We start from the raw sequence: 19,770 nt of genomic DNA on the forward strand, positions 1-19,770 counted from the left end.
TTGCAAAACAATTGACATTTTCTAATGAATCGCTAAATGATGTTCCTGTTTAAATGTGAACACAGAAATAATCTATGGAATTCATCTGTAAGTGCTGCAAATGTTCTGCAGTGATTTACAGATGTTTAGTGCAAGCACAGGGTTTACTAACTAGTTAAAAACAAGGTGGACACCCTAACACAGAGTTCTATAAATGATGTGGAACTGCAAATTCAGTGGTGTATGTATATAACATTCTGTCGTCAGGTGAGCATCTACCATACAACACAATAATGGATGTTAAATTGTTGAACTGTTTTTATGTAAGTTAAATGTGTTATTTTTAGTTTAACTAATGTGTCCCCGGTTTTTGTTGTGTTCACTTTTTACACTCCCCCCCCCCGCGTTAGTTAATCCTTTTCCTGTTGAGAAAATGGTGTTTCCTGGACCTTTCACCACGGACAGAACTACATAGAGAGGTTTCGAAAAGGTCCTTCTGAAGCTCAGTACTCTTTTTCCCGCTTTTCTTTCTTGCTTATGTACTTTCGGACGCTAAATCTCACATGTTCTCCAAATTTCTGTTTCTCGAAAAACTCCGCCTCCTTTCCGTGCAACAACAGATAAAAAAAACAAAAAAAAACAACAACCGTAAACCTGTATATGCCTAACGGAAAGGGTGGGATTTATACTGTGGTATTAGATTAACTGTGTCGGGCTCACCCCCCCCCCCCCCCCGCGCCCACGTTTTCAAGTGTGACCGTTTCTATTAAACGGGTGGAAAAAATACTAGAAAAAAGATAGCAGTCGTTAAACAGCACTCATACAATAAACAGGAACTCACAATAATTCGTTCTAGGCTTTGAAGCAAAAGAAGAGAAAAACAGAACAGAGAAGATAACTGATCGGAAATGGCATACTATCAGCAACAGCCTTTTTACAACCCCGTAAGTGTTTATTTGAGTTATTTTGTTTCATATTGTTTTATAGGCTACAGTCGATGTATTGCATATTTCCCACTAAAGCGCAACCATATAACCTTCATCTTCGATGGAGTTCGGTGCAAACAAACAAACAAAAAAATTAATTAATGCAGATTGTTTCTACGGCACTTTACTAGTTGGACTACTATTTGGGAGCTTGTGTTTCTGTGTAAGATGAATGTGTTTATATCGGTATGTAAACATTCAAATATAAACATTCAACATCCTTGGGCTTTTCTTTGCCGTCCTTCTCCACAATACACGACACATTTCCATTAAAATATGAAAAATATACTAATATGATTTCTTTGTATACTCTATAAGGAACAGTAGACTACATTCCGTGAGTTCTAATATTACCAATACTTAACAGAAAATCCCTTTTACTGGGTCTATCCAAGGAGGCTTGCAGGACGGCAAAAGTATTATTATCAGTGGACGGGTTTTACCAGGGGCGAACAGGTAAGGCATGCAATAATTTATTTTGAACTGGGCAAGCGGAGCTTCATGACAATCTTTGCTTATCTATGGTCAGCTTCCAGGTGGTAGGGGCAGGAATTATTATCTAGTTATGAGAGTTGCACCATATCAACAGTCAGACTGAAAGTGTCTTAAAACATCTTCTTAAACATTATTGACTGGGTTTTTAAAATGAGAATACTGAAAGCTACTGTCACTTCTCTGATGGCCCAAAATGTCGGGATCGGCGCTTCCGCGACATGCATTTCCAGTCACTTGCGTTGTGCAAGATCAAGTTATTAATGAAAGTGAAAGTTTGTGGTGGGGTTTTTTTTAAGTGAGATTAACACTGTTTGTAGTTACATAAGGCTTATATGAAGAGATTCATGGTTAAATGAGACGAATGGATGGTCTCCCAGACCAAGATTAAACGTACAGTAAGAAACACTTTTAATGATGCATTATCACTGTCATAGCCCAAGATGATGCTCAGTCCATGTCAAACAAATAAGTCCCTAATGTTTAATTTATTCATAGACTTCAGTAATCCGCTATTGCCAAAATATATTCACTTAATGTTTACTGAAATATAATGGTTTTAATCATCTCTAAATAACAAAGTGTAGATGTTGGTCATTCTGAATACTTGGGAAAACCTTTACGGCACGTTTGCCTGACTAATTAAGTAAAGAAGTAAAAAATTTGTAAAACACAATAGATACACCCAAGGAGGAAAACCTTTTTCGACCGCAGAAGTGATAGCCACTGCTTCCACATCCCATAACCTATTTCTTCCCTACCCCATGAACACCAGGTTCCACGTGAATTTCAAGTGTGGTTCAGACATTGCCCTACACTTTAACCCACGTTACGACAATTGGACTGGATACATAGTGACCAACACCAACCAGAACTCTCGATGGGGCACAGAGGAACGCATATGCAAGCCACTCTTCCCCATTGGTCACCAGTTCACCCTGCATTTCCTCGTCAGCCAGGACTCATACAAGGTTTCTTACATATTTTCAGTTTTCTTTTGTGCTCATTATAATGCCAATGTTTCATATAATGCAAGAGACCTCTGCAAGCTTTGCATTGCCACTGTCTTCTAGGCGTAAGTTCTAGCTAGCTAGGTAACTACTATTAGATGTTTTTGTAAACATTTTTTAATATGGTTGGCTACATGTGCTGCTGATTTCTGTATTAGTAATAGCGATTCCAGTCCTACATGGGAAATGAGAGAACCACGGACCATGCTTTTGCTGACAGTGTTTTTCCACGCCACAGAAAACTAACAGCTAACATTACGCTTTCATAGCCCTTGTGCTTTTATCCAACGCAACTTGATGCTAACATACAATACAAATATGCAGAATATAATTTGCAAAGCTTTTAAACACTAATACTATTAAATGAAATTATAAAAATCGATGGTCAAAAAGAATGGAGAACTTTACTTCTGACACTAGTGTGACGCAGTTATAATGTGTAACAGGGACAAATGATAGTGAAATGAAATGAGCCAATCAAAGATATGAATATTTGGAATGGCTCACTCCCTCACCTAAATAGAAAATATAGTTTATTTCTTCATTAACTAGGAAATTGCGCACTAACTACCATCAAACAAACGTTATAATGCCAACCTAGAGACAGCTGTATATTGTCCATACATTATGTTTTGCAGTACGTTGTGGGTATTTGCAGCACATATGGGTGTAGTGAACTATATAGTCAATTTTTCTGTTGACTTCGAAAACAACTACAAAACTGCTGACAAACTATATAACACTATTTCTATAATACGCTATGACCTCAAACATAGTTAAGGCGTTTCTGATGGGGGCGACAGTCCTGCAACTCGACTGTATTGTACTCCTAAAATCTCTCGCCAGCTAACGTTAACGGTAAACTGATCTAGTGGTCAGCCCGATCTGCACACCCGCCTGATGTGGACTGCGCAAATCTTCATGTTCAGTTCCAGACCCGTGCAGTGCCCTAGTATTCCAAACACTAATCACACGATGTGGGTCAAGGGATTACATTGCTGTATTTCCTGTCACGGTTTTTAAATTTGATTTGTTTCTCTAGACAAGTGGGCAACTAGGCAGTTCCAAACCAATCTGTCTATGTAACAATGAGCTATATATATATATATATATATATTTGTACAAAAACTCATATCTGGTTGATGTTGGTTTACGGATTCATTTCTGAACAGATCACTTCCACATCATTGATAGGTTTTCTGCATAACTTTATCAAATATTAAGAGCACACACATTCACACCTATTATAAGCGAACTCTGTTACTGTTTATTTGCTGCTGTTGGATAAACAACCAGCCAGATGGCTTAACTTGCCAGAAAACTCTGACGAGACATATAAATTATAGGTAAACCTTCGTGTCAACGTCCTGGTGAAGAAACGCTATACAGCACTTTCTGCGCAGTTTTAAGTTGCCTACGAACTGAACGTTATCGCTTCATGGAATCTCCATTGAAATGGCAGAATTTCTTGTGTAGTCTTCTCTGCATTAGTCATGTACGATAAAGTTCATTCCAGTCAGTAGTATATCGGCAGAAACCAGCTTAATTACATAGGCATTTAGTCTGCATTTATTAATGTAAAAGGGCCTCATGGAAGAACCATTGGTTCACATTTATTCGTTTGAGGAATTTACGAGGTCTGGCCTCATTCATCATTTCATCTTAGGCTATTTGGATTTTTATCCAAAGAGTGGTTTTAGATCTTTAGGTCAACTCGTGCACACCTGTTCCTAATGGGTTTGGACTAATGGATCGTATATATTATCTTAAATTAAACAACTTTATTCTCGATTTCAGTCGGGCATCACATCTTCCGACGTAAACATTGGGTCACATGATAGAGAATTTCACTAAGATGCTGGAACCCCCTAGGACATGCACGGGCTGATGTACGTTACGACTCAGTTTCAGCGAAGCAGCTACGAAATATTGGTCTGTGCAGTCCTGACTCTGGTTGTACATGCGTTAAAGTCGATACACTTGAGCCGCAAGTTTTGCACAGTTTTCAAGGAATTTTAAAATCAGGAAGGGAGTTTTGAAACCATTATTTATAAACAAACACCAACATTTATTTATTTATTTATTTATTTATTTATTTATTTATTTATTTATTTATTTTTGCTCAGAAAATGTCTGTACTTTGCATCCCCGGTCATAGGGGGTGTGCTTGTATGTACGCACCTTCAGTTTCTAGATATGTATGTGACCTTACAAATTTACGTGCATAGGTCTGTCATGCAGTGTGCTAGGCGCCACACTAATCTGACATTGTCTTTTCATAGATAAGTGTAAACGGTAACCACATAATGGAATACAGGCATCGTATCCCATTCAGCAACGTAGACGCTATTGCAGTGGATGGGATGGTGGAGATTAATTCCATTGCTTTCCAGAACCCTGCGGTAAGAAAAGCCTACATACTGCACTACTGGTGTTAACACAAAACCAGCTCAGAATGGATTGTATTTACAAAACTCTCACTAACCTCATGACTATACTGTATATTGCTGTTCCTTCTTTGTGTGTGAAACACTGAGAAGATTTACTATAATAGCTATAATCATTATTGTAATAACTGATCTTATTTCTTCTACCTTTACAGCCAAGTTTCCCCCAGCCAGGGTTTCCTGTAAGTATTCACTGCTTATATGCCCAAATAGGGAAGCTATTTTTCAGTTTAATGTTAATAATATTAGTAAGGAGAAATTCTGATTTGGAAAAAAAAACCTTGCATTTGGTTGGTCTGTATAGAAGTAAGCTTGCCTTGTAAAATCAAGTTGTGAAAAGGACATTTCTCCTCATTGAAAAGTGCTTTCTGGCTTGTTTCTGTAGGGTGCTGTGCCTGCCTATTTAGGATTCCAGGTGTGTGTGTGTGTGTGTGTGTGTGTGTGTGTGTGTGTGTGTGTGTTAGCAATTTGGGGACTAATACAAAAATGTCTTTAGAATTGTTTGAGCACAAGTTTTGTTAGAGATATTATTTTGAAACCACAAATATTTATTAAATATATAATTACTGTATTGCAAATTTAACTATCTGTTGTTATATTTATAGCCCCAATATGCTATTCCTTCAGGATGTGCTGTAAGTAACCACTTATTTAAGCTTGCAAATGAAAATCACAAAGCTCCTGTGGCCTCATACCATAGTAGAAGATCTATTGTCTGTCTTCCTCCTAGTGTATGGAATCAAAGGCAGTATTCTTCTAAAGTTGAGTGCAGTGGTGGAATTTGTGTGTTATAAATTTCTTCAATGGGTTATTGTAAGAGGGGTTTTCTCTGCTCCATCAAGGACTTTTATATGTATAGGTGACTTATGTTAAACTGGATCGCACTCCTAAGGTGATCACCCACACTGGGAATGGTCCATGATTCCTGTTTTTCACTCTTACACTCAAGTTTTGTTCTGAAACTGTTAGTAGTTAAGGGACCTTTTTTTGGCATTGCTGTCTCACATTTCAAATGACCCAGCTAACCTGGCTAATCGTTCACAGGCACCACCTTCATTTCCTGCTCAGCCTAGCTATGTAAGAATACCGGGAGACTTCACTTGATTATTTAACATTCTGCTTCAAATTCATGGACTTACAATAACCGATAACCACTTGCCTTGTTCACCATCTTTAGAGTGTGCCATACAAAAGTATCATCAGTGGTGGATTACTGCCTGGCAAAAACATTTACATCCAAGGAGTGGTTATGCCTAATGCCCACAGGTCAGCTGTTATACCTTTATCTTTGTGTATTTAAAATCTGTTCATTGAGAGAAATACAGAATCCAAAACTCCAATGCGTGAATGACCCTCACAAATCAAAACACAGTAGTTAAGATGCAGTGTCCTAGGTTCAGTGCTAATTTAACACAAGCATCTGTTATGTCTATGGGAAGTTCAGAGATGGGATTTCACCTGTACTGTCTTTTTTGTAAAGCATTGACCACTGAATCTGTCGATGGTGAAGGGGCAGTGGTAGCTCAGTTGTTAAGGTACTCAACTATTAATCAGAAGGTTTCCAGTTCAAGCCCCACTGTTACCGCTGTTGGGCCCCTGAGCAAGGCCCTTAACCCTCAACTGATCAAATTGTACTCAGTCATAATTGTAAATTTGATTTGGATTAAAGCAACAGCTAAATGCCATAAATGTTGTCTTTTGACAACCTTGTGCTTATGTGTGCACATGCTCCAGCTGAGTTCAAATGAAGAGACACTCACCACAAAGTGCTATTCAGTATCAAACTTTTAACTTGAATAGAAAACCTTAGGCAAATCTTAACCATGCCATTTTATTCTTACCTGCTTAAGTTTGTTTGTTTGTTTGTTTGTTTTAAATGTAGGTAGATGAAGTGGCTGTGCAGAGCCATCTGCTAGTAGGCTACCGTCTGTTATTTGTAATTGTTCAATAGCACCACTGGCTGGCCATCATGTCAGTTGGGCAACTTTTCTAACAATACATTTTATTTGCATATGATCTTTTAGAACACGTTTACAGAATGCTTTAGATTATTAAGATAAGACATAGTATTAAAATAAATAAAGAATCATAAAGGAATAACAAAAAGTAAACAATAAAAGTAATGATGAAGTAAAGCTAAAGTGAAGTTTGACCATAATTATAAGGGCAAGTCTTATTAAATTATGCAACATAAAATAGTGCATTAAATAAGTCATTAAATAAGTGCATTAAATAACATTATGCAACATTAAATAAGATTTTGTAGGTGCAAAGATTGTCAATTGATCTCGTACTTTCAGGTAGAGAAATCCTGAGCTTGGTGCCTTATAACTAAAGGCCATACCTTAGAATCATTATGCTGGCAACAAATAAAAAGGTTTTCCCCCCACAAACTAAAATATTATTACTAAGGCTATTATTACACTTAAAATATCTACAAGATTGCCTGTAAGTGACATGCACTTGTTGTGAAACATGGAGGTGTATGATTTCCACCTATATTTGGCTTCAGGAACATCCTCAGTGTCCAGCAATCTGCCAACACAGAGGGGCTTCACTTTCTTTCCTCCAATAATATACATGATATGCTGGTGTACTAGAACTAAATATACAGTTCACTGCAGTTACCCACCAGGAATCTTCTTCGGATCTATACATAACCAGTGTTATTGGCCCAAATTGTATTTTCTAGTTTTCGCAACTAAACTTTTCTGCAAATAAATCTTACTTGGCTCTTTTTTTTGGTGCTTGTGTCATCAGATTCTCATTTAACCTACGCCACAGAAGTGGAATTGCATTCCACTACAACCCCCGTTTCGATGAGAACTTGGTAGTGCGCAACACACTGGCGATAGACAAGTGGGGATCAGAAGAGCGCTCTGGAGGAATGCCATTCCACAAGGGACAACCCTTCCAGGTGGGTTCCAAAACCCTGGACACGTTGCCAGTCATGTACCTTAGAGACTGTGTTTGTTTTATGGTTTGGCTGTGGAATGAGTTTCCAATTTGCCGACCAAGAAAAAGAGAACAGCCCATTTGATTCACAGATTTTAGGTTAAGAGTAATGAGAGAGCTAGCATCAGCCTGTTGGTCTGTGATATAGTGTACACCTGGTCGTGTTCATGTAATGTTTACAGGTGGTTATCTCCTGCGGCCCGCACCAGTACAGCGTATTTGTCAACGGCATGCAAGTGCACACATACAACCACCGTTTCACCAAGCTGCATGAGACTGACATTCTGGAGATTTCTGGTGACCTGAGCTTGACCTTTGTACAGGCTTGATTTTTTTTTTTTTTTTTTTTTGTATTTTGTATTTTGACTGAGTACTTTCTTTACAACCTATACCAGGTCAGTGTTTGTTACTTTTTATTGCTAAATTAGCCAGTTGGTTCATCTTTACTGTGATCTGGTGTACAACAAAAGGAAAACAAATTCAGGCCAGTGTGAATGCTGGTTTCTTGATTCTTTTTTAAAAATATAAATATAATCTTCCTCATAATTCAATTCAATAATTCAAATGTATTTTGTATTTTGATGACCTCCTACCACATTTTAGAACGACAACTTTATTAAGTATAGTATTATAATTACAGTTTTGGTATAACGATTTTATAGCATTTTGTAATTCTGTTTTTTTTTTAAATATTTTATAATCTCGTTAAATACGTTCATTTAGACCTTACCGTTACCAGTACAACAGCGCCATCTAGTGTTCACCATAACTGTGCTAGTCCTGCTGTTTTTCCTTCTCTTGCCTTAAGATGGGGGTAAATGTCTGTTCACAAAGGCAGTATTGGAATTATTCTATAATACTTATTTAGTCTATGCATGGTAAAATATAACTACATTTGTAATACAGTTAATGAATTTTTTAATTATATATTGTCTGCTTCCAAGTATGCTCCTTGAACCAATAAAAATAATCAAATTTCAAATTTGTAATATTTTAATTGTTTTGATTGTAAACAAAACATTAACTTTCTCTACTTTCAGCAACATTGTTAAAAGTTATTAAAGTAATGCAAAATAGAAAATAATGAAAAATTATGGGAAAATAATAAAAGATGCCCATGAAAAGAGAGCGATCACTCTCACACTGTGGAATGTCAAACATGAATAACATTCATACAAAACGTTTTTAAATGCCTTCTTATGTCTTCTTAGGTCTGCATGCTGCTGCTGTTGTTTGTTTTTTATATTAGCCCATCTTAGTTTTTGTTTAAAGGTCTCTGTTATTACATGCCAAAACCCACCCAAACAGTTGACATTCATTTCCCGTTTAAAGTTTAGTCGACGCACTGAGGGTTGAGCTCATAATAAAAGACTGGGTTTGATTTCTCTCTCTCTCTCTCTCTCTCTCTCTCTCTCTCTCTCTCTCTCTCTCTCTCTCTCTCTCTCTCTCTCTCCCCCCCCCCCCCCCCTCCCCAGTGGCTATATGTAGCACAATACATTTTTCTGTCCATAATTAAATATTAGCAAATCAAATTGTCAGCTACTGCTATATGCTTATGGTTTACCTTATTCATTCGTTGCCTAATAATTTTAATTTATATGTGTAGAATAAAATAGCTAAATTTGTTTTAAAAAAAGAGAAAAAGTAAAGCATATTTGTATAATTGTCTATCACGAGACATCACGAAACAAAGAAACTATAGTTTGAGTTTGTTAATGGTTTTCTACTTTTTTTCAATGTAAGGAAGTTGAAAGTGAAAAATCTGACTCCTATAGCCTGCTGTGCAGTGGTACAGTCCCTGCAATTGGCATGCTACAGGGCCAATAGGCATTCTGAAAAGAGATCTGGTAACAGATTTATTATAAGATGACATCCTAAACGGCTTCTAAAAACGTCCAAAGTCATAGACAGACGTATTTGAGAGGGGGGGGGGAACCTTCTGCTACCTTTATAAATTCCATGTCTCCGTATTCAGCCCAACGCCAATACTGATGCGCAGGCGCAACGGCAGATTGTAGAGAAGGATTCAAACTTCCGGTGGTGTGTCATGGCGGCGTGGTGGAGTATGCTTGAAGAGAAAAACTGAACCCTGTTCCCTCTCTTTTCCTCCTGTAAAGATTTGGAGTGCTTCGCGCTGTTTCGTGCATTAAACGCAGCCGTTCTGTTGGGCTTTTTGTATTCAAACAGCCAGCGCTGCCGTTGGCACCCGCTTGAGAATGGCGGCTCACAAGCCCGTGGAGTGGGTCCAGGCCGTGATTAACAGATTCGACGAGCAGGTAAGGAATGTCGCTGGCGTGGGGGGGCGGCGGCGGCGTTTGACAGAAGTGGGTGCAAACGACCCCGGCGCCTGCATTGGCCTCCTGCAACCCCAGGACCGCTCGCGTGCAGCGGGGCACATGCATTAGCAGGAGCTGCTGTACAGCTGAAGGCGATAGTTGATCAGCCAGGCTTCGTTAGTCACATGCAAGCGTGTGGATGTCCGAGGATTTCGCCTTTAGCCGTTAACGCCGAGCACCTTAGACGCGGCGGGCGTGCTCAGGAGCACCGCATGCTTGCGTGTGTCCGGCGCGGCTTTGCGCCGTGAGACGCTCTCACGCGGTAGCGGAACGTAAACAAAGGCGGTGACGAGGCCGCGTCCACGCGCGCTGTGTTGACATGACCCGCTACAGTGTCGCGAGAGGCGTTCCGGGGTAGTTTACGTTGAAATTTGAATGTAACGAGGTCATTTCAGCGGTTCCCCGACTATAACGTTTCAGTTCGACTTGGCTACGGTTCTGAAATGTTTTCAAGTCTTGTTTCTTTAAACTGCCACCTCTTTCGTTCGTGTTTTGGGAACTGTCATGGTCGTTCCATACCTCAGCATTGCAGGTATGAAAAGCCTGAACACTTGGGCTAACTTTGACCGGTCTTGAAGAGGGATGCTCGTTTTCTGATTCACCGGTGACTTTCCGTTTTAGGCCGGCTTGTAGTTTACGATCAGGTTTCGTGTCTTCACAAAGGCACCAGCTAGTAGAAACCCCTGGATTTAGTAGCTGTTCGTGACTTTTCAGCGCTTGGTAGCTGTGCTTTAGAGGTTTAGCCTCATAACAGTTTGATGAACGTGTAATGAGGGATTTGGTCGCCATTAAGCCACCTTAGAGCTCTCTAAATCTCAAGACTTTAAACATTTGCTGTGAGACTGCTAAACTCAGTCAAGCCACGCCCCTGCCTCACTTTCTTTTCCAGCTTTGTTTAATTTGTGATGGCATTTTATCTTTTAGGCTTTTCTAGAGTCATAAGAGTCTATTAGAAGATCTGCAAAGAAATGGGCTAGCACACTCTGAAACAAGCCAGTGTCACTGTATGCTAAAGGTAAATGTCTAAATAAAAACTGTAGCTGACGTTTCTCTGTAAGGTCTCCCAGTTTCTGTGGCTTTGTTGCCTTCATACTTGTGATGGTCCTTGCTGGTAGTTATTGCTATGTCAGCAGTGTGAATCCAGAGAGCACCTTGAAACTATGACCTCACAGATGTCAGTGCATGCTCATGGAAAAGTAATCCATCTTCCCAGGGGAAGGCTTGGACCACTGAGGAATGGAAGCGGGGGTGGTTGCTTTCTATTCTTTAAATGTCAAGAAGATCGAGAGACCTGCTCAGTTGTGGCTGAAAACTAGTTATGTTCAGAAAGAACAAGTCTTTAAAGGATTTAATGGAATTTGATGCATTTCTGAATTTTATAAGGCCTGCATGCTTGCTATTGTGTTGTGGGGTATTTATACTTCCTTTTGGTTTAAGCATGTGTTTAAATTGTATATATATTTTTGAATGCACACTTGTGCCAAACATGCCTTGCACAGTGTCTGTTGAATTTACAGGGCTGGCTTGTTGAGTCATGGAAGCCAGAAACTGTTTTTGAATAATTAGCCAGATTTTGCCTTTTCTCTTCTTTGGTTTCATTTTTCAGAGTAATATTGGATGACTGGGCTTGACCAAGGCTGCAGCAAAAAAGTATTTTTAGTCTATGTTGTAAACAGGGCCTCCCCCTGGCCTTCCCCAAGAGCATCTGCTGTTGAACTTTGATAGGACAGAGTCAAACATTGTCCTTGAACGCACTCGTGCACCTCGGTGCTATAAAATAATTAGTTCTTTTTTTCTTATGGTACAATAATACCCATAAACCTCTGGAGCCCCAGAAGTGGTACTGAAATTAATTTGTATCTGATTCAACTTTGTGTGTATGCTTTTGTATGATCCATCTATGTAATATCCATACAGCTGGCATGATTGTACCAGACTCTTCCAAAGTGCACATAAGGGAACTGATTGCTCCGTGACCTTTGTGGAATTTTAAACCATGTCTGGGAAACAAAGTGCTCACTGTCTCTTGGCATCCTGCATTAAAATGGATGTCAACAGGGCCGGGCTCTGTTTGCGTGTGCATGCGCCCACCGGAAGCCTGACTCTTCTCTGGTCTTGGGACTTTCATTTGCAGCCATGTGCTTTTCCCTAGTAGTTGTGGAGCAAAGGGTGAGGGCTTGGTGGTGGTGGTGGTAGTGGTGGGGGGGGTGTACTCCTGGGACCCAGCATGTTCAAAAACTCTCCAACCATTTCTACCATTTCTATAGACAAACTCCTGAGACCTCTACTTCCCCAGTCTGCTGTGCAGCACTGCTACAGTATTTGCTAAATAAACCATCTTTTGTTTTTGTTTTGTTTTTTTTAGCTTTATGCCTGCCAATTGTTTAGACTTTTATCTGTTAGCTAGATTAACTTTTGCCACAGCTGTTAGTCCACTAATCCAGTGCAGAATGGTGAGTGGGGCTTAAAGCTGCTTCCGGAGGCTTGGTTCAGGTCAGCACGGTTTAGGATGTCAAAAGGTCTGCTCATTTCACATTGCTGTGCATGTTGTGGAGCGTGCTTGCTCTACAGAGAGTCCACATCAGGGAGTGTTTAGTGGTTAAGAAAGTCGTCCTCTACCAAGCCCTCATGGTTCATTAACACAGCCAGGCCTAATGTGCTTCCTGCACAACCGCTGCACTGGTTTTACAGCAGGTCTGGCTGTGTGCGCATACTCACACCTGTGCGTTTTCTGTGTGTGCATGCTCACGCCTATGCATGCGTGTGTGTGCATGCAAGCAGATGCGCTGGCTCAAAGGTATGCAGCAACGCTCTGGAAGTGGGGGACAGCAGTCTGCATTGCTTTCAGGCATTTGTTTTAGCACATGAGGCATGAAGTGGCTGGGTGGGTCTTGAATAGTCTTCCTGTGTTAAGCACATTTTTGGCATTTAGCTGACACTTTTTATCCAAAAAGACTTGCAGTTATGACTGAGTACAACTTGAGCAACTGAGGGTTAAGGGCCTTGCTCAGGGGTCCAACAGTGGCAGCTTGGCTATGGTGGGGCTTGAACTGGCAACCTTCTAATTACCACTGCTCCTTTCACAATTTCATTCGGTCACATACCTGTGGCCCTACCAATGCCCTGAGTAATTTAAGAACTGATTAATATAGTGTGGACATGACCTTATGGGTGCTCAATAGGCACAAATGTCACCTAGCACTTGCATTATTGTTATAAATCTGACTCTTTTCTGTTTCTCTTCAAGCTTCCCATTAGGACTGGGCACCAGAACACGCACACCAAAGTAAGCACAGAGCACAACAAGGAGTGTCTGATCAACATTTCCAAATATAAGTTTTCCCTCGTCATCAATGGCTTGACCAACATCCTCAAAAATGTTAACAACATGGTAAGTTCCTGTCTGTGCTGAAATGGCTAGTCGTTGACCTTTTTCCCATAGAGAAAGTTCACAGTGTGATATATTGGTGCGTGTTATGTAAAGTTCAGGTTGGTGCAGGTTCACAAAGGAAAAGTTGTGTGGCTTTGAGGGCTCATAATGGCCACTAGAATTAATTAGTTAAACCAGTTGTGTAGTGTGAAATCATAGCAGAGTTTACTTCTTTGAACTTTTATACCTCTGCTGCCTGCCCCCAGCATTTGTCTGAACTCTCTCCCTCTTTTACTGTATCCAAATTTCCCCCTTTCCCAGCGGATATTTGGGGAAGCTGCCGAAAAGAACCTGTACCTCTCCCAGCTCATCATCCTGGACACCCTGGAGAAGTGTTTGGCGGGGGTGAGCACCCAATCATGTTTCAGTGTTGACTAGGTCCATCCAATCACATGCAGAGTTGTAGGTTGCAGATACTAGGGTGTGTTGACTTTTCACCGACTTTCACTGTGTGCTGTAGGTGTTGTCCCCTCGTTCAAATTCTGAGAATACAGGAAGGTTTCTGTATCTGTCTTAAATCTGGGCTTGGCTTTTTGCAATCCTCAGACACAGAGGTCTGCTGATACAATTAAAGCTTGGATTCTGTCTTTGTCCAGGAAGGGGGCTTAGGGCTTGGCTCTGCAGAAAATTACATTTGCAGGTGTTTCCTCAGCTTGGGTTAGCATTTGCTCTGCTTTATGATGGGATTTACAGGGTTTGCCTATAAAGATATTTCACAAGTACAATGTTAAATGTCTGATAGCTGTTCACTGTACTTGACTTGTAATTTTCTTTTATGTCTAGAACATGGTTTTAAGAGAGAATTTCATTAGGACTTTTTGGGTCACTCTAAACGGCTTCTCATGGCATTTTGTCAGTGTTGCATGAATAGTGATTGATCAGTCATAGATTGACCCAACAGATTAAGGTTTGCCTCATTACTGTGTGTCAGCCAGGGCACATTTCCTCTCTCTCACTGCTGGTCTTGGGGCAGTGGGCCCATTTTAATTTTTGGCTATTGCTTACTTCTGGATTATGATATGTTCATCTGCAGATCATGTCTATTTTCGGGCATTTATGAAATTTTAGCCTTTTAACCTTTTACAGTGGTGTAGAAATCTGCATCTAGGATGATTTTGCATCCATCCAATCTAGCGTTTCTGAATGCAGCATTATCGCCAGAATATGCAGTTTCGTGTGTTCACGTCTGTCAGTATGGAATGTGTATGCATGCAAAATTGAAGCTTGCTGTGTGCTCTCATATTGTTCATGGCCATGTAAACGGAGCAGGATTCTGCCACGGGATGTGGTGGTGTAGTTTTTGAGCAGAGAGCGGGCCGTTCCAATGGCATTTTGATGTTTCTACGCGGCTTGGCACTTCCAGGCTACTTCCAGACCAGAGCGCAGCCCGACTGGAGCACTTTCAGGGTGTTTCCGACACCGTTTCATTGGGTTATGTGTTTGGGTCAGTTTTAGGACACCCTATTCGGTGCACACAAGCACAAGATGGTAGTAAACATTTCAGCTCAAGGTTGGACTGAGACTGTGTGTGTGTGTGTGTGTGTGTGTACACTGGAAAATGGCAGAGAGGGTGTCATGGGTCAGCAGAGGATAAGTTTCTCAGTCGACAGTAAGTCACTGTCATGGTCGTTTTTTTTTGTTTCTTTTTTTTTTTTAAATAGGTACTTCCTTGTCCTGATTTAGCAGCAGGGCGGATGTAAAATGAAACCGTAACTGTTCACACAAGTCCAGGTCACCACAGAATGGCACGAGGTGGATGTGGAAATTCTTTGACCCTGCCACAGAACAGAAGCTGCGCATTCACAGTACAATTCACACTACAAATTTCTTGTTTTCCACAGTAAGGCAATTAGTTTCACGTATCATGTTTAGTTTGGTTTCATGATACTACGGTAGTTTGTGACTGTATCTGAAGCTTTGGTGGTTTTGCACATTCTTTTAATACCAACAAGTGTGAAGAATATAATTTGCGGAGAAAGCAGAAGTAACCTCTTTGCCTCTAAAGGGTTAAGAAGGTAGAAGTTAATAATATAACCCATAATGGGCTAATAAGGGTTGAAGAGTGTTCTGCTTCACGGTCTGTCTGCATCTGTCCTACAGCAAACCAAGGACTGCCTGCGGCTGGATGAGGCCATGCTGGTGAAGCAGTTGCTACCAGAGATCTGCCACTTCTTGCACTCATGTCGGGAGGGCCAGCAGCATGCTGCCCAGCTGAGAAACTCCGCCTCTGCCGTGCTGTTCTCTCTGAGCTGCAACAATTTCAGCGCTGTCTTCAGCCGCATCTCCACCCGGTACTACCCTGCATGCCTGCAGCCTACACCCCTCCTCCAATCAGTTGCCCGTCTGTAGCATACACCTCCATCACCCCCTTTCACATGCCTGTTTGTACAGTGGTGGGAGAGGTCCACGTGCAGAGCGCTCTTGGTTATATCTTGTGTTCACTGACTGTCTATTCAAATGGGTGTGCACTCACATGCATCTGATTTGCCAGCTAAATTCTTGGGCGAAACAACTGAATTTCAAACATGCTAGGCTGAAAACCGAAATGGAAAAACTTCTCTTTCTTGTAATTTTTAACATTCACTTAGCTTTATGCACCATTACTCTCAAACTAGTAATTCAACATTTTCATAAAGCTTTTGTATAGGACTTTAGAAATTTACTTGAAATTTCACACAGCTGCATTACACTCAGAGGAAAGATGGGGACAGATTGCCTGCCCAGTGCTATAAATGTTTGATACCCTTTGTACCGACATAACCACCTGATGAAGACCTGGTTGGATGGAGCGTCATGTTTCACCTGGTGTGTGCAGGCATTTAGTGATTTTCTACTTTAAAGTGAAATGCAGTGTGTGCCGTTCCTCTGACCAGAAAAAGTCACATTTTCATACTTTGTGTTCGAGCTAAAATGGAATGGTAACATTTGTTTCTACCAGTTCAACAGTTTGTCTTTTTGGGCCAAATTTTAATGCTTAATCTTTTTGGCTATTTTCAGCTGAATTATGAAGTAGAAATGACTGTGAATCTCAAATATTTTTGTGTCTTCAAACTTCTGCTCTTTTGCCTGTCCTGTCCCCATAGGTTACAGGAGCTCACAGTGTGCACAGAGGACACAGTAGATGTTCATGACATAGAACTCATTCAATACATCAATGTTGACTGCTCCAAGCTCAAGAGATTACTACAAGGTGCAGCAAACTCAAACATTAGTGTTTTATTCTATTGTTGCATTGCAGAGGATCAGTGCTTGAGTTTTCATACTTTATACCACATGAAGTTTCAGTTTAAATTTTAATTAACACTTGATACCTTGTCTTGCCTCAGGAAAATCACCTAAATCTGTTTATTTCTATGAACATAACATCCCTGTGTCCCTGCAGAAACTGTGCTGAAATTTAAAGCACTGAAGAAGCCAGCTCAGCTTGCCGTTATAAACAGTTTGGAAAAGGTCTGTAAAAATAAATAAATAAATAAAACAGCATAGTCTCTCTATCAAAACAGTAAGGCTGCAAACAGGAGACTGATTTGTCCTTCATATTTTGGTTCCTCAGGCTTTCTGGAACTGGGTGGAGTTCTACCCTGATGAATTTACCATGCTTTACCAGAGACCACAGGCAGACATGGCAGGTGAGTGACATGCACCGAGACGGCAAACGTGTTGGGCGAAGTTCGTCACTGTTTTTGGGCTGCAGCCAGTGTGCTGGGCAGAGGAGTGTAGGCCTTAACAGCTCTCTGTCCCCTGCTGAGTAGACTGTGCGGAGAAGCTGTTCGACCTGGTGGACAGTTTCGCGGAGAGCGCCAAGAGGAAGGCTGCTGCGTGGCCGCTACAAATCATCCTCCTCATCCTCTGCCCTGAGATCACGCAGAGCATCTCCAAAGAGGTGGTAGAGGAGAGCAAGGCCAACAAGGTCAGAGTTCACAGAAGTTCAGTCTTTGTTCTCCGGTCTCTGACGCGCATGTGGTCGGCCGCTCACCCTCTCTTTTATCTCTCTCTTACTCCTTTTTTTTTTGCTTCTGCCCAATGCCCATTAACAGGTTTATAGTGTTTGTAAAACTTTTAATTTCTTCTGACATAGTATCTGCTATTTTTGAGCTGTTATTTCTCATATACACTTGTAGAGCCCTTGTACCAATCCCACCCAAGCATGTTCAGCTACCCATTGGTTCTGTAAAACGAAGAAGCCCCGGTAGACATTGCCTTGTCTGGAAATCCTCACACTCTTTTTTCCAGATAAAAAAAAAAAGAAAAAGAAAAAAGGAAGCTTGAAATCTGAGCCGGTGCTCTCGTTCCAGCGAGGCCCAAATGGGTGTGAATGCGCTGTCTCTTGGCAGAAGCTGTTCCTGGAGAGTCTGCGGAAGGCCTTGGCAGGCCACGGCAGTAGCAAGCAGCTGACAGAGAGTGCAGCCATCGCCTGTGTGAAACTCTGCAAAGCCTCCACCTACATTAACTGGGAGGATCATTCAGTCATCTTCCTCCTTGTGCAGAAAATTGTAATGGACCTCAAAGTAAGAGGGGTGTGTGTGTGTGTGTGTGTGTGTGTGTGTGTGTGTGTGCGCACGCGCGTGCGTGCTCCCCCCCCCCCTCTCCTCTTAGTAAGCTGTAAATCAATGATGTCAAATTTAACTGGGTTGTGTGCATGTGTGTCTGTGACATCCTCAGGCTCTCCTCTTCAATCCCACAAAGCCGTTCTCGCGGGGTACAGGGTGCCAGAGCGCCGACGTGGACTTGATGATTGACTGTTTCGTGTCCTGCTTCCGTATCTACCCCCACAACAACCAGCAATTCAAGGTCAGCTGCTCACTCTTGGGCCCCTTCTCTGCCCATACCCACACCAGCCTCTGTCAGTGAGGCCCTACACTAACAGTGTGTCTACTGCTGGTCAAGGTGAAGCCTCTGTTCATAAAGTATAAATTCTTTGTCTGGTTAATTCTTGGGTCACTGAAATGCCTATGACACGTGGACATCTCAAAGCTCATTGCCGTTGATTTGGTTGTAAAATTCACCGATCAGCCACTACATTAAAACCACCTGCCTAATATTGTGTACGTCCCCCTCTGCCCTGTTGAGTCATGGACTCCATGAGGTCTCTGCAAATGTTCTGCTGTGTCTGGCATCAAGACTTCAATGGATCCTTTAAATCCTAGAAGTTGTGGTATTTGTTCTACATGGATTGGACTTGTTTTTTCACCGCATCCTAGAGATGCTTGATTGAGATCTGGGGAATTTGGATGCTGTCAACACCTTGAATTCTTTATCATGTTCCTAACACCATTCCTGAACAATTATTTTTGCAGGGTGCATTATCCTGCTGAAATAGGCTGCTATCGTTAGGAAATACTGTTCCTGTGAAGGGGTGTACTTGGTCTGCAACAATGTTTAGGTGGTATGTGCCAAAGTAACATCATGACTGCCAGGACTCCTTTCCCAGCAGAACACAGCCCAGAGCATCACACTGCCTCCACTAGCTTGCCTTCTTCCCACAATGCATCCTGGTGGCAACTCTTACCCAGCTACATGACACGCACATCCACGTGATGTCCAGGGCTGATCAATCGTGTTTTCTCTTACAACTCCTTCCAATGCTCCATGTTCTGATTTTCATGTGCCCATTGTAGGCACTTTTGATGGTGGGCAGGAGTCCGCATGGGCACTCTGACCGGTCTGCAGCTTCACAACTCCATGTACCACAAGCTGCGTTGCAGTCTGTGTTCTGACACCTTTCTCTCATTAATCCTTTGAGCAATTCGTGCAACAGTAACACTTTTGTGGGATCAGACCAGTCAGGCTAGCCTTTGCTCCCCAGTTGCATCACTGAGCCTTGGGGGTCCCTGACCATTTCACCGGTCGTCCTTCCTTGGCCCACTTTTGGTAGGTACTACCACAAGACCTGCTGTTTTGAAGATGCTCTGACCCAGTCATCTATCCATCACAATTTCGACCCTGTTAGAGTTGTTTGGGTTCTTGTTGGCCCATCTTTCCTGCTTTTAACACATCAGCTTCAAGCAAAGACTGTTTAGTTGCCTGCTGTACAATTGTAATGAGAGAAATTGTAATGAGAGAATGTTTCTCACTTCACCTGTTGGTGGTTTTAATGTGGCTTAACGGTGTGTATAGTGTTTGAGTTTTCACTGT

At 41.5% G+C, this 19,770-nt stretch overlaps 2 protein-coding genes across 11 annotated transcripts in view; both read left to right on the forward strand.

The window, feature by feature from the left end:
- The first annotated feature begins 717 nt into the window (after nt 1–717).
- LOC113584527 (galectin-9-like) lies at nt 718–8,851 on the forward strand. Of its 2 annotated transcripts, XM_027021492.2 has the most exons (11): nt 718–923; nt 1,333–1,421; nt 2,233–2,428; nt 4,750–4,869; nt 5,070–5,096; nt 5,300–5,329; nt 5,520–5,549; nt 5,959–5,991; nt 6,092–6,180; nt 7,675–7,831; nt 8,052–8,851. In XM_027021492.2, the coding sequence occupies exons 1-11, from the start codon at nt 888–890 to the stop codon at nt 8,196–8,198; spliced, it is 954 nt and encodes a 317-aa protein (XP_026877293.1). In that variant the 5' UTR covers nt 718–887; the 3' UTR covers nt 8,199–8,851. The 2 variants fall into 2 exon arrangements, with proteins under 2 accessions (XP_026877293.1, XP_026877294.1); XM_027021493.2 differs by lacking the exon at nt 5,300–5,329.
- Nucleotides 8,852–9,822: 971 nt separating this feature from the next.
- The window catches only part of nf1a (neurofibromin 1a), a 54,676-nt gene continuing 44,728 nt past the window's right edge, over nt 9,823–19,770 (forward strand). For all 9 annotated transcript variants that reach the window (XR_004776888.1, XR_004776889.1, XM_035534018.1 and 6 more), the window contains exons 1-10: nt 9,823–10,145; nt 13,453–13,596; nt 13,897–13,980; nt 15,736–15,926; nt 16,719–16,825; nt 17,018–17,085; nt 17,189–17,264; nt 17,388–17,545; nt 17,970–18,143; nt 18,298–18,426. Coding sequence is in view for 7 of the 9 variants with exons in the window: in XM_035534018.1 (XP_035389911.1) it covers nt 10,086–10,145; nt 13,453–13,596; nt 13,897–13,980; nt 15,736–15,926; nt 16,719–16,825; nt 17,018–17,085; nt 17,189–17,264; nt 17,388–17,545; nt 17,970–18,143; nt 18,298–18,426 (1,191 nt within the window). In the remaining 2 variants the exon portion in view is untranslated. The remainder of the gene's footprint in view (nt 10,146–13,452; nt 13,597–13,896; nt 13,981–15,735; nt 15,927–16,718; nt 16,826–17,017; nt 17,086–17,188; nt 17,265–17,387; nt 17,546–17,969; nt 18,144–18,297; nt 18,427–19,770) is intronic.

The sequence above is a fragment of the Electrophorus electricus genome, chromosome 15, assembly GCF_013358815.1.
Source record: "Electrophorus electricus isolate fEleEle1 chromosome 15, fEleEle1.pri, whole genome shotgun sequence".
Classification (NCBI taxonomy): Eukaryota; Metazoa; Chordata; class Actinopteri; order Gymnotiformes; family Gymnotidae; genus Electrophorus; species Electrophorus electricus.